The sequence below is a fragment of the Carettochelys insculpta genome, chromosome 4 (assembly GCF_033958435.1).
Source record: "Carettochelys insculpta isolate YL-2023 chromosome 4, ASM3395843v1, whole genome shotgun sequence".
Taxonomy (NCBI): Eukaryota; Metazoa; Chordata; order Testudines; family Carettochelyidae; genus Carettochelys; species Carettochelys insculpta.
This window is the reverse complement of record NC_134140.1, coordinates 19,380,290-19,405,344: the sequence shown is the minus strand read 5'-3', so window position 1 is coordinate 19,405,344 and position 25,055 is coordinate 19,380,290. Positions and strand designations below refer to the sequence as shown.

The window sequence follows — 25,055 nt, the reverse complement described above, 5'->3', positions numbered from 1 at the left end:
CTCCCTCAAGTCCTCTGGCTCCCGAGTTCGCTGGTATACTTGCTCCCTTGTGGGCTGTGAAGGGAAGTCTCGGGACTCTGGACCTAATTCCTCCTGGGGCAACTGCGTTCCTGTCCCAGAGCAAGAGTGTACCCGGGAGTATTGACGAGTAGTGGGAGAGGATGTGCCCCTGGATCTGGACCTGTGATGTCAGTGTTCAGTATGATGAGGACGGCCATAGCAACATGGGCAAGGGCCTGGTGATGGAGACCTGGACCACGATCGGGGAATGTACCCATGATATCTGGGACAGCGGGATCTCCGTGACGACATTGATAATGGTGAAGCTGGTTTGTGATAGTACTCAAGGGGATCCATGCCCAAAAAGGGTGAAGGTGGCCTGAGCCACGGCGAAAGTGGTTGGAGGAACGGAGAGGGAGGCCCAAAATAAGCCGGTGGAGTTGCCACCCGGCGATGCGGCGTGTGTATCTCGGGAGGGGGGCTGGGTGATAAGGGCATTGCAGCCCTGCCTGGAGATGGACTGAGGTGCCAGGTTTTGGCTCGAGCCCTGCCCCTCCCCTTCAGGGTGGGCGCTGCCGCCCCCTCCCGTGCCAGGGATCTCGGCCCCGTTGTCGGCGCTGCGCTCAGTACCGTCAACAGCAGTGCCGCGCGGGTAGCTTCCTCCGGCGCCGGTAGGCCCTGTGCTGGGTGCCCCTGCACCATCAGCGCCGCAGGAGCCGGTGCTGCGTGCGGCAGCACTGCCGATTCCGGCACTTGCCACGCTGGTGCTCGCGGCGCCTTCCGTGCCAACTGCTGTATAGTCGGAGGCCCGGCCTCGGCCATGTGCGCTACTGCGCTGCCGCTTTCATCAGCTCGCGGCTGGGGACTCTGTGTTCCACTTGTCCTGCTTGCTGGGACCGCCAGCAAGGATCGAGCCGAGGAGAGTTTCTTCCTCTTCTGCACAGAGGGAGTCAAAGACGCTGCCTTCCTTTTATGTGACCCAGAGGGCCCTTCTGTGTGAGGCTTCTCTGGCGGCTCAGGCTGGAGGGCCTTATCAAACAAGATCATTTTGAGCCTCATTTCTCTGTCCTTCCTGGCCCTGGCTGTAAGCTTAGCGCAGTGTGAACACTTCTGGGTAACATGAGACTCCCCCAGGCAACGAATGCACTCACTATGCCCATCAGAGGCCGGCATAGCCTCGCGGCATGACTCACACTTCTTAAACCCCAGGGAAGCCATCGCGGTGAGTCTTTACTGTTAATAGGGTACTTAGCTGCTAATCAGTGCGTTCGACAACCCAAATAACATTCACGGCCTTCAGGGCAGCGGACGGCTTAAACAGCCTTCTTTGTCCGCCCCTCTCTCCTCCGTTCCTCTTTTCTCTACTATTTTGTATGTTCTTCTTTTTTTTTTTTTTTGTATAATAGTAAAAACAACGAACTAACAAGTAAAACAACTATCTTATCTGTCTCAGGCTTTAGAGCCGGAGTAGATTCCATCTGCAGCTGTTGGCGGTTGAGAAGGAACTGGCGGGGACTGGATCGCGCACATGACCAAGGGTGCGCAAGGGAGCAGCGTGCATCAGCGCATGTGCGATCCAATGGAAACTGCTAGAAGAATTCCAATCTGCGGCACCGGGCGAGCCCGACACCTACTGTGGAGCACCCACGGGGACCACTCGAAGAAGAAACTGATTTATAGCAGCACATGGCCAAATCTCAGCCCCACCCCCCTCCCTCCATGCATCACAGGAGCAGGCCAGGGCCCCTACTGGAGTCAGCACTTTTGCGTAGTTGTGGGGGAAAAAAAGATTTTAGATCCCTGCAAGAAATGGCCCTTTGTAAACTAATAATTGATAGAACAATGCTGGGATCACAAAATGGCTAGTCTGCCAATTGGATGTGGGACTATTAGTGACTTTAAAAATATCACCGGCACTTGGACTGTAAGTAGAAATCTAAAGGTCAAATTTCAGTGCTCAGCTTTAGAATGGTTGCTGACCTCTGCGCTAGGAAGACAGGAAGACCTAGGGGAGTGACCACAGATATATTTACACTGGCCGGTAGGCCTGGCCTTTCAATTCTACGTACTTGGATACTCAGTACATAATTATCCCTTCTAACTCCTGGTCAGTCTTATACTATTCAAGTCTAACCCTATTTAACATAGTGATTTTTTTGGACATAACATGTTAGTTAATTACAAAATTCCAACAATAAATTGAACAATAAAATCATTGGCTACTCTGTTAATAATGCAATTGGAGAGACAGCCCAAAGTCTCATTAGGATGCTAGATTTCTATCCCATATACATCATCAAGATCTGGTGCATAGAACCATTGAGAGAGGATTTCTGGGTATCTGAACCTGTTCATATATTTAAACAATGACATTCTTTTCCTGTGCAAGGAAACCTCTTATGCTGAGAGGTCATCAAACGCTTAGCTTTAGTTATCACATCATTGCATACAATGTGCAGTCTGTAAATCAAGGGGATCCTTGACCTGTAACAGGACAGTGGAATCAGCTGTAGGAATAATGGCATGTAAGAACAGCACACGGGGTTTGCCGGTGGCTGCTTTCAATGCACTGACTATTGTCTCTCTGGCTGCACATAAATTCCATCTCTTTCTGTCTTCTACCATTTTGCTAGAGCAGGTTCATGTTCCTCAGCATACTCATTATTGTAATTTGAGATAATTAAGCACACCTCAGACAATAATGGCTGTCTCAGATTAAGAGCCATACTCAGTTGTCATGCAGATACGAGTCAGTATTTCCCCACTGCTTTCAGTACAGCCAGCTGCCCCCTTAGTTGTACCTTCCATTTTACACTGTTGTCAAAGCAGTAGGACATCTCCTGTGGAAATTCCTGGAGACCAAATAAAATAACCATGATTCCTTTTGTTTAATAGCCAGATGGACATAACAAGCACAACCTACATCATATATTTCCTTCCCATGCCCATTTTCTGTCATCTCAGATGACCCATGGAGGGCCATACAGCTGCAGAGTTAATGAAATATTCCCTAATGCAGGCACGAGTGCATAGGAGAGCGGGGTGGGTGGATAAGAGTAGGCCTTCTTGGAGAAACAGGTCATTAAAAGATGGAAAGATGACCACCCTAATTTTATTCCACAGCTCTGTAAGTCTGCAGAGCTTTCTCCCTGCCTCAGCAACTGATGAGTAATCCTATTGCACAAAGAGCTGAGTGTATGCCTTACTGATTTCTTTATTAAAGATATGTCTACCCTTGCACTTGAACACCTACAGCTGACCCACGTCAGCTGACTCAAGCTTGCTGGGCTCTGGTGCCAATCCTATTTAAGACACTCAGGCCGTGTCTACACTAGCCAAAATCTTTGAAATGGCCATGCAAATGCCCATTTCAAAGTTTACTAATGAAGCGCTGACGTACATATTCAGCATCTCATTAGCATGCGGGCAGCCGCAGCACTTCAAAATTGACGTGGCTCGCCACTGAGCAGCTCGTCCAGATGGGGCTCCTTTTCGAAAGGACCCCGGCAACTTTGAAGTCCCCTTATTCCTACGAGCAGATGGGAATAAGGGGACTTCAAAGTTGCCGGGGTCCTTTCGAAAAGGAGCCCCATCTGGACGAGCCGCGCGGCGGCGAGCCACGTCAATTTCGAAGTGTTGCGGCTGCCCACATGCTAATGAGGCGCTAAATATATATTTCAGTGCTTCATTAGTAAACTTCGAAATGGCCATTTGCATGGCCATTTTGAAGTTTTTGGCTAGTGTAGATGTAGCCCTTGTGTCAGGTTGGAGCCTGTTCTCTGGGACCTGTCTCCCTCTTGTGGTTCTAGAAGCCAGATTGAGTCCAAGCCTGAATGTCTACATTGCAATTAGAATCCCTGAATCCTGAGCAACACAGCCTGAATCAGATGACAGAGGCCAGCCATGGGTGTTAATTGCAATGCAAACATACTCCAGTAGTTTTAGGCTCCTTAAAGGATTACGTATTGCACACAGGGTGCGTGTGTTATTGTTAATGGGAGTTCTGAACATGGCCAAGCAGCATCGTGAGAAATAACCCCAGATGTGATATTTTGCGTAGAAAGCTCCTCTGAGTTTTATCAACGTGCCTTTTACTAGCATTCCTGCAACTGGACACACCAATATGCACATGTCTACTGTAGACATCGTGGAACTATCAAGACAAACCTTTAACAAACCTACAGAGGCCTATAACCTTATTTTTGAATGCTTTTTCTTAGTTATTCTTCCTTCCCCCTTGGTTTATTGCACTCAATTCAGTCATGCTTAAAATTAGGCCCTGCTCCTGCAGCTTATTGTGTGCAAGAGAAAACCCTGCTGCTCTGCAGAGCCCAGATGATCTGCCTGCATGCAGCTCTTTGGAGGAGCTGGGTGTTAGACTGGGCTGTTGCTGCCAGGAGGGATTGGGTCCTTTTCATTTGTTTGCAGAGCATGTAACACACACTAGGGTCCTCTACAAAGACATTCCATTATGACAAAAAGCAGTGATGCCCTTGGCTCATCACCAGTTCTGTCAGAAAGGAAGGGGGGAAAAAAAAACAGTTTGTTTGAGAAGAGCAGTTCAAAGATTGTTGAGTAACAGATAAATTAGCACATTTATTTCATGAGCAAATGAATGCAGGTAAAGATAGGGCTTCAACTGAGAACTGCTGTAATGAACACCTGGGAGGAGAACATTACATGAGCAGCAAATTATTTCTTATTTACGATTTACAAGTGTTTCTTGGGCATTTGGGTATATGCAGGGAATGGGGAGTTGAAAGGTATTTTAACCCACAAATATACTCAGTATTTTTTTTTCTGAATTAATTTGACAATATACACACAGTAACCTCAGAGGGGCCTAATACAGTTGCTTTAGGCTGAAATTAGGGCCACCAGATATCTGTAAAAATTACCAAACTTTAAACATTTTATGGGAATTTTTCTTCTCAGCTTCTGTAGGTTTCTTAAGCAATTTTATTTCCAGTCTAATTCCAAGCCCTTGGCATCTCAGGGGATTCTTCCATTGGCTTCCAAGGGCTTTGTATTGGACCTGTAATACTAATACATTGTTCTGTAAAATGTCATCAGTGGCGGGTTTTAAACATACGCTTCACTGAATAGCATCACTTAAAAATATTCCTTTCCCTATGTCCCCCAGGCCTTTCTTCCCCCAATGATCTTCCACGCATTTTGGCATTACCTTCTCTCTACCTCTTGTGAAATTTCATCTAAAATGATGGATTCCACTGAATAAAGCACATTAAGTGGATGTTACTACTAAAATAATAGAACTGTGGAAATTATCAGATGAGATAAGATAAGTGGTGCTTCTACTTCAGTAACAATAGTGGCCAGTATCAGATAGCTTTAAGGAAAATGCAAGAGACTCAGCCCTCCAGAGATTTGGGATAACTGCTGCCAGAGAAGTTTCTTCCTACGCCTATAGAGCTTGGTTTAAGACTTGAAACACAAACGTAATGATTTAATATTGACATTTCAATTGTCATTAGGCTTCAGACCCAATTAAAATGAATGAGAAGTGTAGAAGATCAAGTCCAAGGTCCTGTATGATTCATGGCAATGTAAGCCTAAATTTGCCTGAGATTATTGGATTTTGTGGCACTTGGATTTAACCAACTGAACCTTCTGGGGCTGATTTGTGCAATTAAAATGGTAGGGTTCAGTTATTTGAATATGACAGTATTACATTTGTCCCTGTAGTGCCTGTTTTGAATGTTAAAGTACCATCACTGAGAAAGGAGACATTTACCCTGGCTCTGTTAGCTGAATGGGGTAGCTCTGGTATCTCAGTTGCATGGATTAGATTGTAGATTTAGGATTAGCAGGCAACATTGCAAGAATTTATGTAGCTCTCATTTTTAGAGTTGTTTTTGCTATCAAAAGGGACACAAATTTGGTTTGATTTTCTCATGAGAGATGCTGAAGCACCATTCTGCCACAAGGAGTGGATGCAATAGCAAATTTCCACACCTTGGATTTTCAGAACACAGCAGATATTACGCGCAGCTTTAGCACTATGGACAAATATTAACAACATTGTAAGCTTTCTGTCTCCACACTTGAGAAGAACTACTTTAGATTGCATTCAGCAAGTTACCTGCAGTAAGAGCATTAGAAATGAAAATAATTTAATTAGAAAGAACCTTCAATGGAAAACAATGAAATCCCTTTGAAAAAAATCTAAATCCACAAGAGCATGGCATTTACAGTGTGTATTACCAGAAATTCTAATGCTAAGTCATAAATAAGTTTTAGTTACATGGCCATATGAAGATGCTGTTCGTTGATTTGTCATAGATTGTTCCAAAAAGTAAGACTTTCAGTCTAGAGCATATTAAAAATATTGCAGACATGATTCCACTGTTATTTCAGCAACATTACTTATGGAATAACAGGACAAAACCTATTTTCTTATTCGCCAGTTCCAAGTATTGCAGAGATCTTACAAAAGAGACTATTTTGAAATAAATCTTGCTTAGATCTGCTCTTGAAATTTATAGCCTTTTAAAATGCCCCTCACAGACTGAGCTCTGGCAACATGTTTCTTTGTATTAGTTTATTTTTCTAAGGGAATTCACAGTTCCTGAAAATACCAGGTGGATAACGGTGAAAGCCATTGAAGTCCTGAGTTTATCCACAGGAAAGATACAGTGAAGGCAGACAGGATATACTTGTAGGCTACAGTCCTAGCTTGCTAAGGTATACTTTGATACCAGTCCAAGGCATGGCCAAGTTGCAGGTGCATGTTTCCAAAGTGGGTAGAGACACACATGCTAGCTTGCGGCGATAGTGGCTGGCTGTTCAGTAGCCATTTGAGTACATGGCCAACTGATTGCCTTAGTATACATTTAAGCAGCTAGTCCAAGATACCCAGCTGCACTGCTTGAGCAAAGCTACCAAACAAATGTCCATCTGCACCATGAGGCACCTTCCCAGACGCAGCATACATACATTGCCCAAGCATGGTAGAATAGTTATGGCTCTACACGTGTTCTGTTAGTGGTGCTTCTGCTGAGGTTGCCAATTTTTATGTTGAGTTTTATGAAGTGGACACCATTCCACTGGGAAAGAGATTTAGACTACAATCAGACTGCAATGATTTTTGGCCACTGCCAACTGAGGCTGAATTTCAGCCAGTGACTTCACAATTGAACTGATGATCCATCCACTTTTTTTAGAGTGATATTTTGAGTTCACTGCTGTTGCTATTGGGAATAAATGCTCCATGTTTGCAGAAAGCCTTTCTAACGGCACTGCTCTCCTACGACAGCAAATAATTATTTTCTTCTGTTCAACTATGTTGTGTACTTTGCTTGTGCCTGTTGCAGAAACAATTAAACCCAAGTGTAAGCAATTAGTTGGCAGTTAAAAATGTAAGTGGTGGTGGTGGTAGTAGTAGTAGTAGTAGTAGTAGTAGGGAGAATTCCTTAGAGTTGTGGGCTAGGGGAAGAAAGGGAGACAAATCTGCAGACTCCTGATAGGTTTTTAAAACCAGAGCACTTGTTATTACCAAATCTCCTTCGGGACACAACCCTAACTTTCCTCCATGTCAAACTGAGTAATACATATGTACTGCTGGAAGGGTATGTCTCTCTCACAATGGCTATCATATTTAGGCTTGAAGGGATTACTTATTGAAGTCAGTAAATTTCACTGTACACACAAAACTCAAAATATTTCCACCACTAGCAATCAGAATAAGGACTTATTAGCATCCCATCTTCATGTATATTAAGTGCAGTGTAATCATATGCCTGCTTTAGTGGAGCTGGATTAATTATACTTGCTATGTACAATTTGACAAGTGATGCCGACAGCTTATTTACAGTTTATGAAGTTAACTTTTTGAACCTCACTGGCTACGTCTACACAAGCCCCAAACCTCGAACTGGCCACGCAAATGGCCATTTCGAAGTTTACTAATGAAGCGCTGAAATGCATATTCAGCACTTCATTAGCATGCGGGTGGTCACGGCACTTCAAAATTGACGGGCCTCACCGCCGTGCGGCTCGTCCAGACAGGGCTCCTTTTTCAAAAGGACCCCGCCTACTTCGAAGTCCCCTTATTCCCATCAGCACATAGGAATAAGGGGATTTCGAAGTAGGCGGGGTCCTTTTGAAAAGGAGCCCCGTCGGGATGAGACGCGTCAATTTTGAAGTGCCGCGACCACCCACATGCTAATGAAGCGCTGAATATGCATTTCAGCGCTTCATTAGTAAATTTCGAAATGGCCATTTGCGTGGCCATTTCGAAGTTTGGGGCTCGTGTAGACATGGCCACTATGTGCAGTTAGTCTGCTTCTGCCTGACCCCTGCCATTTCCTGCAACTGCAGAAACAAACAGAAAAAGCCCTTGAAACTCCTAATTGCAAGCTACCATGACAATTTAAAATAATCTAAAAAATTCTTAGAAGTGATTTCATCTACCAAAATTAGAAAAAGAACTAAATTCTGCTCAGTCTGATCCTATTGACTGCACTGCTCTGTGAGGTAAAATTTATCACTCCTCTCCTGGTGGTTTTTCTCTAAAATGTTCAGGCCAATCAATTCGGTGGTAATCAGTTTGAGGGCTAGAGAAACATTCATAAATTAATTTTAAGATGTCAGCACATCTGGAAACAATTAGAAAGGAGATGTTTTACTGGCAAGAATTAATAAGGCAAGACGACTTTAAAAATGCTGTTTAGAAGTGGGATACTGTTTAGAAGTAATGGGTCTGTAAAGATGATCAGAACTGGAGTAAAAAGAAGGCATGGCAGCAAACACCTCTAAGTGTGAATGAACTCAAACATGGGTCAATAGTCCGTTTGTTAATTGCTAACAAAAAATACTTTTACCAACTGGCAAGTTGCATGGCAAACACTGCCTTCTACTGGATGGAATTAAACCTGGCCACTGTTTATCAAATTAATAGCTTGAGTGGTAAAGGTCTCAAGGGGAGTGTTTGGTGTTCAGCCCCTCTGGAATCAGGCCTCTAGCCTTTTCCCTTAAAAGAAGATCCTTGCTCTCCCTATCCAGTTTTACTGGGGTGTGAAGAAAGCAGACAACCCCTCAGAAGATGGGTAGTTTTATAGTTAAATTTGAAAGAGAATAAAAGCATCAAAGTAACTTCTGTTGTATAGAATCTGTGACTGAGAGATTCTCTGCTGCCCATTCCATAAGAGAACATCTGAGATTGAGGAGCGGAGAGGAATGAAGAGACGGCAACTAGAAGACACCGGGGGGGAGGGGGGCGGGGGAAATATCAGTCGACTGGAAATAAAGATCAGCAGAAAACACACAGGTAGTAAGTTTTATTAGCAGTGACAATTTAGTGCAATACATTTACTCACATAGCAGTTGTTCAGGTTCACCACATACCATTTATTTTAAAGAATGAATACGAGTACCAGTAGCCTTCTGGAGTAGTCCACGTGCACATGGGCACCATTTCGCTGCAGAGGCAGTTGCTATAGTATGTACAGAGGCCTAACTTGCACTGAAAATTGGAGAAAATTGTTTTAATGAGATTTCAGTTTTCAAGCGACCAGAGTAACAAAATCATGTAAAAAGTGGGGATAAACAGTTGCATCCTTGCTGTATTGTGTCCCTTAATTTTGGGACAGAGAGTATGCTTTTGTAGTTAAAAATTCAACCCCCTCACACGACTGTTCTCTCTCCCCCTTATCCTCCTCGTTCCTTTCACCTTGATAGTTTGTATTTAAAACTTAACATTGCAAGACATATGTTTATGTAATGAACAGGTATATCAGTAATGAATTCTTTAGTTACCCAATTAGAGGCTTCCAAGCATTACAGTATTTTGTAGCATACACTCAAAGTTACCAGTACAAGGCAGACTGTAGTGGAAAAGTGGACAAAAAAGTAAAAAACCACCAAAAAATTTGGAACTTTTGAGATTTAGGAATATGCAATCAATTCAGGTCTACCCCACCTCCCACCCAGCTGAGGTGTAATCCAAGATAAAGTACTAAAATAAATATAGTACTTCTGATTGGTCAAATTAATAATTTTATTTCCATATGTTAAAAGAATTATTTGCTTACCAGTAGATCTGACATACAGCTATGAATACAATTAAATACAGGAAAATTTGAACTATATACAAATGACAAGTGAAAAACCACATAATCAAAGAAAATCTTTATATTATCTATCCGTTCCTGCAAATGTCATGAGCTATACTGAGCCACTGCCTTAACTGGAAATTAAAAATATATGCATTTCACGTTTTTTTCCTTTAAATTATAACGCAACTTTAACATTTCCCATTAATATTGAAAGTTTAAAATTTTTCAAGTACACAAAAAGTGGCACTTAAGGGGTCACAAAAGCTAAAAACTTTTGTTGAATATTCTACATTTGTGGTATCTAAAGACCAAGCATGTTTACATATTTATATCCAAGCTATAGAGAGATATGTACGTGGAGGAACCGGTGCCACACACAACTCAAACTTGGGCTAATGTTCAAATCAAAAGATCATGGGACATGCTACTAAATCTTGACCCCAGACTTAATCTCTTACCTTTATATGTTCTTATTGCCTTCCCAGTACAGACTAGTTTAAGTATGTCAGCTCCGGTATGAGAGCCATTTACCTATCGGAAGGAAGAGTCAAGTTTTCAAGACCCTGAATTACTGGAGAGAGTCATGGCGGGCTGCCTTTTCTTCATGTGACAGATGCTTCCAAACAATCTGAAAAGCCTGAAGTTCTTGCTCAGTTTACCTTCCAAGATGTACAAAAAAATCTCAAAGGTTTTTCTACACACAAAATATATGCACTGTCCTGAAAAGATTTTAGGAAAGTTTTCATATAGCACTGGTATAAATAATTCAGGTCAGGTGAGAGCAATTACTGGTGATTACTGGGAATACTGTCAGGATGCATAGGTTGCAGTACAGCGAGCTTTTCAGCATACCACCACAAACCTTGGTTATATAAGGACCACAATAGAGCAAGTATTATACTTCTCCAGGATCATTTAATATACTGCTACATAAAGACAACAACATTGTGCACCCTGAAGAGTCTATAAAACATTGCGTAGTTTTGGATAGATCCCTCTTCACAGTTTACATGTCCCATTAGAGCAGCTGCTTTAAAGACAATCAACTCCCCCACTGATGGAGTAGTAAGGTAACACTACCTACAAGTTATGTTGATTACATACATCTTGAAATTCTTTTTTTGCAGGTCTGGAGGTGGGAATGGTTTACAAAAAACCATCTGCAAGAAGTATTCTAATTGCCTTCAAAGTAGCTACAGGTTTATTTTTGTTCATGTTTCACAGACTAAACTCCAGTCTTTAAGACACCTTGATCTTGTTAAAATATTGTATGCTAATATGGAACAAACATTGGCCCAATTGTCAAGTACATATAGCTCACAGAACACTAATGTTAAACATCTTGCCCACACACAGAACTATCACAATTACATGGATCAATTCACTCAGGCACCATATGCTTTTGTAATTTTGTGTTGACATAAACATCCTATTCTATAGTTATCCAGAAGTCAGTCCTGAAAATAAACGGTAAACTGGTTAATGATGCAGAGTCACCTGCAACCTTTATTGCACAGAACCTGCACCTGAACAAACATTTGTGTGTTCTAAAAGAGCTATACAACCCTTATTGCACCTGTTAGTCCTCAGGACAAGGAGTGACCAATCAGACTAAACTCTTTCAGAGATGCTACCCCTACATCATTAATAACTTGCCAGTGAGTGAAGCCTGAATTACATATACTTAAGATTAAACGTATCACTGAACTGTTAAGCACTGTATGTGTTTAAGCCTGTCAGTTGTGTCAGTACAGAAGCAGAATACATAGCACAGCAAATGCGCTGGACTTAAAACCTTATAGTTGGTATACTCAGAGGACCCAGATTTGTTTAGTTTGGTATTCTGTTTATAAAAAAAGTCTGTGATTTGCCTATTCTTCATTAGTATGGCCACAGAAAAAGCATTTACTTATTCCTCAGTTATGACTGTAGAGAGACACTGAAAAGAATTAAAGCAAGAACATCTCAACACAAATTAGGAAACACTCCAATACTGCGATTCAAATCAAGTGATTCTTGGGCAGTTCAGATATCCAGAAATTAAATACTTTCAGCTTCATATTATGGAAGCTGTAATTTGGGTATGTACTATAGACCTCATGGAGCCCATAAATATAGGTCTGCATAGCAAGACGTCCATTTAAAGACAGATCAGTTGCTGGCTAACAGCATATTAGTTCAGTGCATTACCTTGATATACAATTTAATATTACATTGTGTGTTTAGCTATCACAGAACTCATTCTATTTGAATAAACTGCACTGCAGGTAAGAACACATGGTTTTAGTAGCAGGGTGCTCTCCAGTAATTTGCTGCTTGCCACCTGCATCATGGTAAGATTGAAATTAAATCATTTATTCACACTGCAATGTAACTTATTTGAGGAAATATGGGAAGTAGAGAGAAGTAATAAAAGAGTTTATGAAATAGCCAAGAGATCCAGAACTCAAGTTCTAGCACTTAAAAAGAAGTAGAGCAAAAGAGAACAGTAGCTGCTTCATTGGTGACACATACTGACCTGTATTTGCAGACTCCCAAGTACCTTTAATACGAACAAGTGACAAAAGAAGCTAGTTTTGGCAGTATAGCTAGACCTTTAAAAAGCTGTTTTTGTACAAGTTAATTCTCCAAAAAAATCCATTTTACTACAACTGGGTGGGCAAGCAACCTGTTGCTCCTTTAATTTTCGAGGCATCACAAATGCATGACATTTTCTCCAAGATCCAGTTGAGGCTGTCCTGAGAAGAATTCAAGGGCTTATATATAAATCGGATGATACTGTTTGTGATTAAGTTTTTTCCTACAAGTTGGGCAAGAGTTGGCATTTCTAAGGGAGTCACGGAGGCACTGACTGCAGAAGACATGGCCGCATTTGGTTGATACAATAAGTCGTCCACTTTGTACAATCTGAAAGAGAAGAACATATAAAGCTGAAGTCTATGGTGGAGGAACTCAGCTTTGCACAGGAGCAATACTACATGCACAACAACTGGGTAACAAGCAAATCTTTGCAAGCTACGATATTCAGTGTCTTTAGCATGATTTATTCAAGATTTAACATGGATATGTATTTGTCACCAGCTGACTCAAGAGCAAGATACCCTTAAATATACTGCCAGATGTGATGTTTTATGAAATATAGCTCAACGTATCAGATTTCAAGTACCATTTGAGTACACTCATCCCTTGCTATAAGAGCACAATTGGTTCCCAAATTTCTGCTCATAGGCGAAAACACTAAATTCCAATTCAAATACACGTATGTCTCCAATTTGTTCCAAGGCCTTGTAACCTGACATAAACCAGTTGAGTTTAGGAACTCTTCTGATGTATTTGAATAGTTTAGCACCAGAAATAGAATGCAGTGTATGTATGTAGAGCAGGGATTTCCAACATATGGGTAGGGACAAACATGGATCACATTAGATTTGTTCAAGGTCATCAGCTGGGCAGTTCCCAGCTCCACGTGGCTGTTAAAGAAGCCATTTGCAGTTTCTTAATACTGCTGCCTCAGGCAGATATCTATCAATAGTGATAACTGCTGGAGATGGCAGGTGTCTCTACCACTAGGGATAGCATTCACCTTATGCCTAGGTGCTGAAGCCTTAACCCTGGAGTTAATTGCTGGGAGCAGGAAGGCTGGGGGAGCCACTCAGCCTAGCAGACCCAGTGAAGAGGCTGTGGGAGGAGGAGGAGGAGTGTCTAAGGCTGGGGCTGTTGAGGGATGGGGTGGGTCTACAGTTGGGGGAAGCTTGTAGCTGCTGGGGGAAGTTTGGGGCTGCTGGCTGGGTTTAAGGTTGCAGGCAGTCTGGGTCTGGGGCGGGGGGGAAAAGAGGACAGTTAAAACCTGGCCGAGGGTGAGGTCTGCAGGATGGGGGCGGGGGTCTAACTAAACCAAACCATGGCATTACCCAGAGGTTGTTCCTGCAACCCCTGCATAACTCGAATCTTCCTGCAAGGGGAGTGGAGCCAGGAACAATCAGGGCTGGTCAGTTTCCAGGCTCTCACAGTGTGGCAGGAGCTCAGAGCCAGGGACAGGCTAGTTCCAGTCTCCCCATGGCTTGTGGGGCCGGGAAACTGATGAGCTCATGGCTGGTCAGTTTCATGTTCCCCCCCATTGCAGGGAAGGAACCAGGCTAAGAGCCTTCGCCCTCTCTTCCCCCAGCTAAAGGGCTCTCAGACAGCTGCATGTCTGAAGGGAGGGAGGGAGAAGGCTCCAGCTGTGAGTCTTCCCAACCCCAGCCAGGTAAACCACTCATCTAAGTGGGGGAAGTTCACTCATATACCTACCTTTATTCACTATATATGTTCTTCATATTAGCGAGTACTCATTAAATGAGGGATGAGTGTACTTGCAAAATTTAGTAATTCACAATTAGTCAACAGGTGCAGGAGCATGTTTGTCATAACTTTAGAAGAGTCAATTAACAAAGGTAATAACACATGTTAGGAATTGCAATACCCTACATGATAATTAAATTAGTCTTCTATTAAGGAAATTGAATATCCCACCAAAGCTCCTGGAGAAGATGCTATCACCTTTATACACCAACTAAACTAAGATTCTCTCCAATGTGGCCACTAGTTTGACTCTCCAAATACAGCTAGCTAACAGTGATTCTGTACTTCACATTTAATTCTTCCTTTAATAGACAAAAATACTACAGAGAAGGTGTAGATTCTTACCTCTGAGTATCCATCCATGCAAATTGGACAACTAATGGTGCCTGAGGGCCTAAAAAAAAACACCCCAAAACAATGTGTTAGTTCCATTATGCACTGCAAACTTGAGATAATTTTATACAGTTATTTTGTGTCCTAATGTTTGCCTCAGGCAAGAGCCTATTGTTTCCCTTAGACTCAAAGAAACCAGACTTTAGATCAAATTGTATTGTACTCAAAGGTTCACATGGGCCCTGTTTACGTGAGGCTCCCAGTCTGTTACATTAATGAGATTAGGATCCCCTACACCTCATAGAAAACGCCCTTATTTTCATTTATTGTATTCAAGTTTACTATTTCTTCACCCTCATCCCACACTGTAATTGCCCTAACAACAAAGACGAAACTTTTGAAAATAATTGTCAGCTTAAAACACTGTACAGGATATGTAACATACAGAAAGGCTACACATTCTCAAGAGCTTTGTGGAACAGAGATCACAATTTTAAGAACTATCTGTTCCAAAGCAGAAGTAACCCAGTTAACTGAATTACTCCAAGTTCTTTTATTTCAGAACAGCATGCAGACAATGAGGTTCCAAATCCATCTGCTGGCTGAGGCTCACCACATCTTATCTAACAAGCAACAAAACCACAAATTATTATTAAATAATTTAAAAAAAAAAAACAAAACAAAACAACACAAAAAACAAAAGACAACAGGGACAAAGGGCACTCATCAACTTACTGAGTATGAACTGAGGTATTATGGACAACACAATGAAGCTTGCCTGAATATTTTATTTTTTAAGCTGTGTTGAGTTTCCCTTGTACTTTCTCCACATATTTTCACCAGTGTTTCGACTGCTGAAGTTGATGTCAGCCTAGACTGAATTATGATTATAGGTTGGCCCTCTCTAGTCTGGCACCCTTGGGACCTGACTGGTGCCACAAGAGAGAATTTGCCAAATGACGGGGGGTCAGTATTGCCTAGCAGCATTATGAACACTTCCACTGCTTATTGGGCTCTTAGAGGACATTTAGGGGTAAAAGAGCTAAACAACAGCACAAAAATTCTGAGAGCCACAATTCATGGCTGTAAACATAAATTTATGGGACCATGGGAATCTTGGCCACATCCATGACAAGCTAACTAAAAATCACGCTGAATTACTGATGTTGCCAAATGAGAGCGTGGTGGACTAGCAAGTTTCAACCTGTACTGACCACGTTAGAAGTACAGGCACATATTGGTGTAACCCCTTTTAAAGGTGTATAAAAACAGATTTAGAAAAATGGATTCTAAAGAGGATGGAGAGACACTGTTCTCAGGGGTAAGAGATGGCAGAACAAGGAGCAATGGTCTGAAATTACAGAGGGAGAATTGTAGGTTGGATATTAGGAAAAACTGTTTCACCAGGAGGATGGTGAAGCACTCGAATGTGTTACCAAGAGAGGTGGTGGAATCTCCATTCCCAGTGGTTTTTCAAGTTCTGGGTGGGATGATTTAGTTTGGGTTGATCCTGCTTTAGGCAGGGGGCTGGACTAGATGACCTCCTGAGCTCCCTTCCAGCCCTAGAATTCTATGATTCTGTGTCAAGGCTACATTTCATTTCAAACACTTTAATGATTACAAAACCAGCCTAAGTAACAGGTGCAAAACAGAAGTACAGTAGATTTAAAAATCTAGCTTTCCTGCTTGCAGTATATGAATCACGATTAAAAAACCCACAAACACACATCCACCCATCAGGGATTTACATCAATCCAGACTGACCACACTCCTGGACAATTTGTATCATTAGTACCCAGTTCATAGAAGATTGATAGCTCCAAACACAGAGAACGCAGGAAGATTTAATGTGTGCTCTCATGTCCATTATATTTCAGATTCATGTGCATAATTCTTTCAAGATGCCACAGATGTCGTGGGGGGTGAAGGACTTGTCCAGGCATTGGCACGCTTTAAAAGGACAACCACAGGCTGCCCTACTCTGCCTCCCAGCAAGTCTCAGAAAAGGAGATAGGGCAAGGGGAGGAATATGCATGGCATCTCAATCTCACTTGATATACCAACACCTCAATCAGCCATGTGTATATGGCTATAAGCTATCTCAGAGGTAGTTAGAATAATGTGTTTGTACATTAGCATCTCAACTGTATGACCAAAAGACCAAGTTAGTTCACACTAAGTTTTAATGTCTTATTCTATTAAGCAGTGGCCAAGCTATCTACTATACTAAATAAGGTAAATCTGTGCAGTTATTTGGTGACCAAACAGATTCCAGTAGTAGAGAACACCAGATTTTTTGGTCAGAAATGTAACTTTGGCATTTTTGTAAGTTTACACAATGGTGCACTGGCTTCAAAGTAACTTTATGATTTTCTTGAGTGAGAACTGAATTCATTTCACACACAAAGCTACATGCTAATCCACAAAGTCTGAATCATTTCATTGGCACCATTCAAACACATCTGATGCTATCATTCCTTCAGGGTTAATTTGAAAGGGGTGTCCAATCAGACTCCTGTCCAATAATTGTACCAGACACCTAGATATGCCCAAAACCAAACAAGCAGACCTGCTACCTGTTGCCTGAGCTACTGCTTTCAAAAGGAAGAATTTTTAGATAACAATTTTGCAACTCTTTCAGGCTCTGTCCCTGAAGCCTAAAAAGCACCAAGAGCGCTATGGCTATACTGTAGCAATTAAATCAAAATAAAACTTACACAATTTGCACAATGCAAATTGCATAAATTATTTTGAGTTAACTTATTTCAACTAACGTTCAAAATAAGTGGCTATTTTGAAGTTTCCATTAGTTTCAAGTTTCACAACAAGGGGTAGTGGAAACTTAACACCAGCCTTGAAATAGCAGTGGTGTTTAGCCATAGAAATGCTATTTCGGGATACATTTGTATCCCAAAATAGCATCTTCAGTGTAGCCATAGCCTAGGAGATTAAATATTTATATAGGTGAAGGGAAAGGAAGACATGTATAAGACAGAACTGGAGACTGTGGCGTATTTGTAGAACAACTGAATGCTGGAATAGTGCTTCGATTTGGTGACCGGGAATTTCCAGAATTTGAAGAGTCCACAACAAAAGTTAGCCATTCTACCTGGCAAGTTTAATGTAAGGAGCTCTCAGGAGAAGAAAGGACAATACAGTATCTATTTTTAACAAAAGGAAACAAATGGAACCTAAAAAATTATAGCCGAGCCAACCTGACCTCAATATACAGAATGATACTAAACTAACTAAACAATTTATAAGACTTTCCCAAAGATGCTGGACTAGAGAGGTTCAACCTGTATTGCAGGAAAGATGTGGAGGTTATAGTGGATTATAAATTGAAAAAGCTAGCAATGTGATGCAGTTGAACAAGGGCTAATATTTCGGGTTGTAGTAGAGGACTGTTACATGTAAGACACAGGAGGCAACTGTCCCACTTTACTCAGGACAGGGAAGGTCTATAGACGGAAGTATTGTGTCCAATTTTGGCTGCCACAATTGAAAAAGATGAGAAGAAACTGAAAAGAGTATTCAGAGGAGAGCTAGGAAAAAAAAATTAGAAAAGATTTAGAAGAAAAATCTTAGTTGATATTTTCACTTTCTGGAGGACACCAGTGAAAACAGTTGCCTACCTCACTGTGGAGCTTGGACTTTACAGCATTAAATACAACCCAAAATATTTTTTCAACTGCATCACTATGTTGGGTTTTTCAATTTGTAATCCACCATAATATCCAGATCTGACTGTAACTTTCATACAAGTTAAAATCTGTGGCTTCTGTTTAGCATTTTCTCGTCACTTCTTTGTACCATGTTTTCAGCTGACAGTTTACCCAACAAATAAACCAGGTGTTCATGTCTCAATATTTAAATATATTGTTCCATTTTGCTCATTATTTCAACAACAGTTTTAATGTTACTGTTCCTCACATAAAGGAGAAGACAGGAAATTTTAGAATATGTAAAGAAAATAAAAAAAATTCTAAGTCACATGCAGGATGCCACCTCACTCATCCTTTTCAGTATGATGAAGTTTACATTTTTTTTTTTTTTTTAAATATTGCATTTACAGCTCTACAAGGGGTACATACCTTGAACTTGCAGTTTCATCATCCAGTGTTTCTAAATCTCCAGACACCTTATTTGTTACATATACATCATTATCTCTTGATTCATCTTCATCATCACTACTTAATATACAGCTATCAGATTGCCGGTGGCTTCTTAACCCTAGATTTCTCCGTTGATGCTGATTCTCTACAATTTAAATTTTGTTAAATTAGGTGTATTTTCAGTATTTTATATTATTTCTCTAATGTATTAAAATATACACTTTTCTCATCGCTATTTAAATGGACAAATCTGTATTTAGTTTAACTAAAACCAAGTTTACTTGTGAAACTTAACACTATCCGCTACCCCACAAAATACAGAATTGCATATTAAAACGAAAGTTAGCCTACTTGCTAATTTATCCTTAGTCCCACTAGAAGAGACGTGGGCCTTAAACCATTTGTACATGGGTAGATTTAGTTTTACATTGGTAGTTATACAGTATAGTTATGCAGCTAAATTTCCCCATACACACGTCCTCAGATTTGGCATCCTGTCACAAACCTGAGGAGGAGGCTGCACTGCAGCAGATTGAAGTGTTATTGGGGAAGAAGCTGAGGCTAACTTTCAACTTGCATAGCAAAGTAAGGGATAAGCAATAAAAAACCTGGACAGCAGCATGTAGGTGTAGCTTTTTATAAAATAGCATAATTGGCAATGGGTGATAACTTTGCTCATTATTCAAACTGCCTCCATCTAGGGTATTGTCTCCTGTGTTCATATGCCGCTCTTAAAGATCATCATCTATATCATACATATGCACCATATGGCCCTATTCAAGTTGGACCCTTTAATATTTTACACACATTTTCCTGGTAGTGATTTTGGCTAATGCTTTCCTTTATCACACCTTACTGCCCACTGTTTATACTGCCAAGCCATAATAATTTGGGCTGAATTCTTCTATTCTATCCATCAGATTCGGGGCTGAATTTTTTCAAAAATGTCAGCAAATCAGTATGGCTATTTCTGAAAACAGGTTAGGGAACACTACCGTTAAAAAAATTGTACACAGTATCGCTGAAAAACTATTGCCTTTATGCTTTGGAGAAGGGAATAGACATTTGACCGTTTGTTGAGTGTGGGGGAAAGACACTGGTGTCAGCTACTTGGCTTTTGCCATCTCCAAGAAAAACTCACCCAAGTTGGTCCAAGTTTGCACAAGCTCAGCAGAAGCTTGTTAGAGTTTGTACCTGAACTCTCAGAAGACTCCATTTAAAATGACCATATTTCATGACCAGACAGCTCTAACACTCTAACTGCACTGTCCACAATCCCGCTGGAGAGCCTTATTTAGTTGAGTTGCAGAGTTCTATATGTAGACAAAGAATCCCATCCCGCTAACGATGCGGGTAGGGACCATAATGGTCCCTCCAAAAATGCAATTTTGTTGTTTGGTTTTCTTTTCAAGCTTACAGAAATGACAAAAACACATCAAAAGAATGACAATGTTACACAGGCAAGTGCTCAACACTCAGGAAATGCCAGAATAAATGTATTACCTTAGATTTGGCTCCCTTGGTTCCCTGAATAAAGACACAGTCTTTACTGTGATCACACACTTTTTCCATAGGATGTCTGCCTCATTCAGTGCATAGGAAAGACTTTTAACTGAATAAACAGCTAGTCAACATTTTACATGCATCATCTGTTTTATTTACAATGGCCTCTTCAGATATTGTCCTAAATATAAAATAGTAAGATTTTTTCCATAACCTCTTTTTCCCCTTGCGGCTTCTCACTGGAGAGAGGCTGAACGTGTCTCATTCCACACCCTCGGGACTTGACTGGTACTGAACCAGAGAATCTGTTGGACAATGGGATGCCAATATTGTCTAGCACATTACCAACACTTCTGCTGCTTACTGGGCCTCTTTGGAGACATTTAGGGGGAAATTACTGCTAAATAACAGCACAGAAAGCTGAGAGCCAGGACTGGTGGCAGTAAACAAACTTTATGGGACCACTGAAAACTTGGTCACACCTATAATAAGTAGTTGTCCATCTTATTAAAATAATGCTGGATTACTGAGGTTGCTGGATGAGAGCTGTTCAACCCTATTTCTCAAATGTTAATCAATTTGTCTTCACCCACCCCTTTGAGGTAAGATGGTATTCCTGGGCCTATTTAACAAATAAGGGAGCAAGGCAAAGAGAAACTAAGATCAAAAGCATCCACTAGTTCTGGATGCCCAGCGTGGGCTACATCTACATCAATTATGGAAGACCGACTGCCTAGGTTCAATCTTCCGGGGTGCTGTTTCGCACATGTACAAAATGACACTCCATTGTCAACGTGGACCCTAGAACTCCTTGCAAGCTGTTAGGATTACAGAAGGTTGACGGGAGGATCACTCCTGTCGACCTTCTGCCATGAACACAGCCACAGAAGTTAATGGCTGCAAAGCTGATTTTTGGTCTGCAAATAGCGTACGAATAAATCACATAGCAGGTGTTGACCTTCTGGGTAAATGTAGACATAGCTCAAGGACCTGGTGTTTGAGACTACTCAGAATTTTATGGCACTAGATATATTAACAGAAAAGCTTCCCTCGACTTTAGCTGCAGCTTAGAGTGGTTGGCACACTCAGAAATCATGCCTCAACTGTCCAAGATAGGTACTCTGAAAATGAGCGCAGTATTAATGGTCACTTCTGTAAAGTTTGCTCTAAGTAAATTCCACACAATCAGAGACAGGATAAAAATCAAAGTCACCAGGACAGTATGCAGTGCCATACAACATGAGATTATTCTCCCTCCCTTCAGTCACTACACACCTTTCACTTTCTGAAAGACAATAAACAGACATCACCATAATTCATTACATAATCTTGATTAATTCCTGAGCCTCACTATATAGTGCACTGGATGAGACACAGGTTCTGTGGAAAATCTGCTCAGGTAACTGGAAACTACTGTCATGTCTACGAAGACGGGGAGTGAAGTAAGATTGCACAGACAACTGTAATTCCAGCATTTCTGGCCGTGGTCTTTCAAATTTTGCATGTGTAATACATGAAGACTTGGTTGTGAGCATTTCTCTATAACTAGAGCTCTGTGTGGATACACAATTTGCATCCTCATCCACAAACATAAGCCATGAACATCTGCAGTGACATCTGCACATGCAGATACCTGCAGATATAAAGTGAATATCCATGGTTTTGCGGGGCTTGAGCTATAAATACTATAAAAGGAAGCTGTAATAGTGTCTCAACATGTACACAAAGCAGGAGACTGAAGTAACTGGGGGGAGCATTTGAGATTTTGGCCAACCTCCGTTTTATTGTAGACCAGCAAATTAGACTTTGTACCTTCAAATTTATTCTGGTTTCTCAAATTATATCCACTACCATCTGCAGTAAAAGTGTTGAAAATTTAACACAGGACAACTGTAACACTAGTGTTACTTCAAGAAATACATGTGGCTACAGCACATTACATCTTCAGATGCTGTTTTAATTAGTAGTAGAAACCCAGAGAGAGTTTCCTTAGCATGAGCGTGTTCATTACTACTACTTAACAATAAATTTCATTTCACTGAACTAGACAGTATAAGTGATACATGGCCTGAAGACAAACAAGTGAAACAATAATAAAGGGTCGCTGGTGAAAACCACATCTCTGCTAGCACGGTATGCACATACCATACGCAGCATTTCAAAATGGCCATAATTCTGTTATCTGTTGGGAATACAAGAAATATGACTACTCACCTTCCACAATCTTGTATTAACGAAGGAGAGAAAAGGAAAAAAAAAAAAAAACAAAAAAAAAACACAACAGAATTAGACTTGTGTGTCCACATATGCATTAAGAACCTTAGCTGCAAACGAACGAGAATGAACATAGCTATAAGCAGCACCAGGGGTCATGATGTCTGCTCAGAGCAACAATTGTGTATATTGCTAGAAGGATGTCACCAACTTTGGAAATCAAGTGCTGGCCACTTATCTTCCATGAAGGTGCGTCACAACAGGATTTTATATTAACTTTTCATGGTACTACAGTAACAAATTCAAGCCATCTTATTTTAAATCAGTACTGTAATTTGTTTTAATATTGCAATCACCTGTCAATATTAGGTTAAAAGATTAACAAACTTATAACCCTTTTGTCTTTTCTTCAGGCAACTTGAGTGGAACTTTCAGAACTGCTTCACTGACCTATGTACTTCTCTTGAAGTCAATAGGAATTTTACCACTTACTGCAACAGGAGCAGAAATAGGCCAATGCTGTGTTCTTTTGAAAAATCCCACCTTAGTACCTCCTTCATCTGAGCCTTTGTTCTGTCCAGTCTGGCTGCATCTACAGTGTACTAAAACAAGTGTTTCTCAGTATTAAGTTAAAACTAGGGATGTAGAAGTTTAACAGGTTACCCAAGGGGCATTAGGCTTACCAGAATACTTATTTGCTAACCAGTTAACCAGACCTCTCAAACTCGGGTGCGCAGCCAGCTGTGCCAGGCCAGACAGCAGGACCTTAGTCATGGCAGCAGTGGAGCAGCCCCAGCAGGAATGCAGGACCCCACACCATGTTGCAGGCAAGTGGGTGGGGCCACAGCCCCTGTTGTGCTGGAGCAACCCACACCCCATCTGCAGTGATCAGGCTGGCTGGCCAGGAGCAATTACTGCCATGCATGCTCACAGACCCAGTGGGAGTACAGCCCCAGCCCAACAATGGCTTACCAGTTAAAACAGTTTTAATAATTTTATGAGTTAGCAGTTTTGACAAACATTTACACCTCTAGTTAAAACTGAGTGCTGTTAAATTAAATATGGCTTTTGTGCAATTGTTAACTGAATTTTCAGCTTTAAAACTTCTGTTGTAGTAAACTTTTTATATAGATAGAAAAAGTTCACCTTTATATGTTATATCATACTACCAAAAAAAATCCTTAATTTTTTGTAAAAACCTTAAAGTTCAGCTCATTAGTCCATATTCTAACACCTCAAAAATGGCATATTTCCAAAACTGATCAATACCTAATAAATGCACATTCACTGCAGTGTCAAAATATGAAGCAAGCAGAACTTCAGGAATCCCGTTCAAAATTCTGGTCTACCATACTTTTCCAGTGTGTCCTCAATCCTTGTCAAGCAAGTTAAGCCTGCAAGATTCTTGTTTTGAAACCTACATTCAATATATCCATTTTACTTGAGGCACATACCTTCAATGATGTCATTAAAAAAATTCAACATTTTAAACCCAGAATCTTTTTTTTTTTTTTTTTTTTTAAAAACTTATGCCAGGTTATCAGTTGGCCCTTTTATAAAGTCCTGATTTTATTGTCCACAAGAGTCTGTCACAGTAGCACATTAAGTTTCATCTAATGGTATCACTAAATCAAGCTGTCATGGCACCATCGTTGACCCCAGAACTCCTGGCTGTTACGAGGAATAAGGTAAATTGACAGGCTCTCCCATCAACCTCCTGCTTTGGGGATGGTGGGAGAAATCTATTTTAGACACGTGGAATTCTCATAGCTGGATTTGCATATCTAAAAGTTGATTTCATCTCCTAGTGTAGACCTGGTGTTAAATGTTAGCCAAAAAGTAACACTGACAGTACTGTTATTTAGAAACATGCACCGATGGTGGAAATCATATATGTTATTTGGAACTAAGTGTTCAAGAACAAGACCTGAAGAGGGTTTTTTTTTTTTTTTTTAATTTAAAAAAAAAAACAAAAAAAAAAAAACAAAAAAAAAAAAACAAAAAAACTTAAAAGCTCCATGACCTCAGAGAGCTATTATATGCTATCACTGAAACACAGAAGAAGCTGTGCTTAAAGAGGGACATTACCATCCCTAGTTTGCATTTTTAAATGGCATTTCACTAAAATGCTTTTCAAAGACTACACTGGTATAATCCCAGAAAATTAAGATGTTCTAGTGTCCAAGGTTGTGGGGGATACTATTGTTTGACAAGAAATGGCCCTAAGGTTTACCTACACCACTAATGCATTAATCTTTATCCAGACCATTTTGATAGATATTCTAGATTATGTTAGTTGTAGCTTTAGTTGCCTTCCAAGTTCTAGCCTAAGGAGCACAGCATAATTTGATCAGAGAATTGAAGTGCTGCACCAATAGCTACTTACCACAACGGAATCGTTGTGAGTTAGATCAACTACTACAGGTTCAGAAGATTCACATGTGAGATCTACTACTTCTTCACCAGCTTTAAA

General features: G+C 40.9%; 1 protein-coding gene across 1 annotated transcript in view; it reads right to left on the bottom strand.

The window, feature by feature from the left end:
* Positions 1-9,284: 9,284 nt before the first annotated feature.
* Positions 9,285-25,055, bottom strand: part of RNF4 (ring finger protein 4) — a 31,786-nt gene continuing 16,015 nt past the window's right edge. Inside the window, exons 4-8 of the mRNA XM_074992364.1 lie at positions 24,969-25,048; positions 22,583-22,592; positions 18,845-19,010; positions 14,763-14,811; positions 9,285-12,983 (exon numbers count right to left, since the gene is read on the bottom strand). Coding sequence (XP_074848465.1) covers positions 12,834-12,983; positions 14,763-14,811; positions 18,845-19,010; positions 22,583-22,592; positions 24,969-25,048 — 455 coding nt within the window. The 3' untranslated portion in view covers positions 9,285-12,833. The remainder of the gene's footprint in view (positions 12,984-14,762; positions 14,812-18,844; positions 19,011-22,582; positions 22,593-24,968; positions 25,049-25,055) is intronic.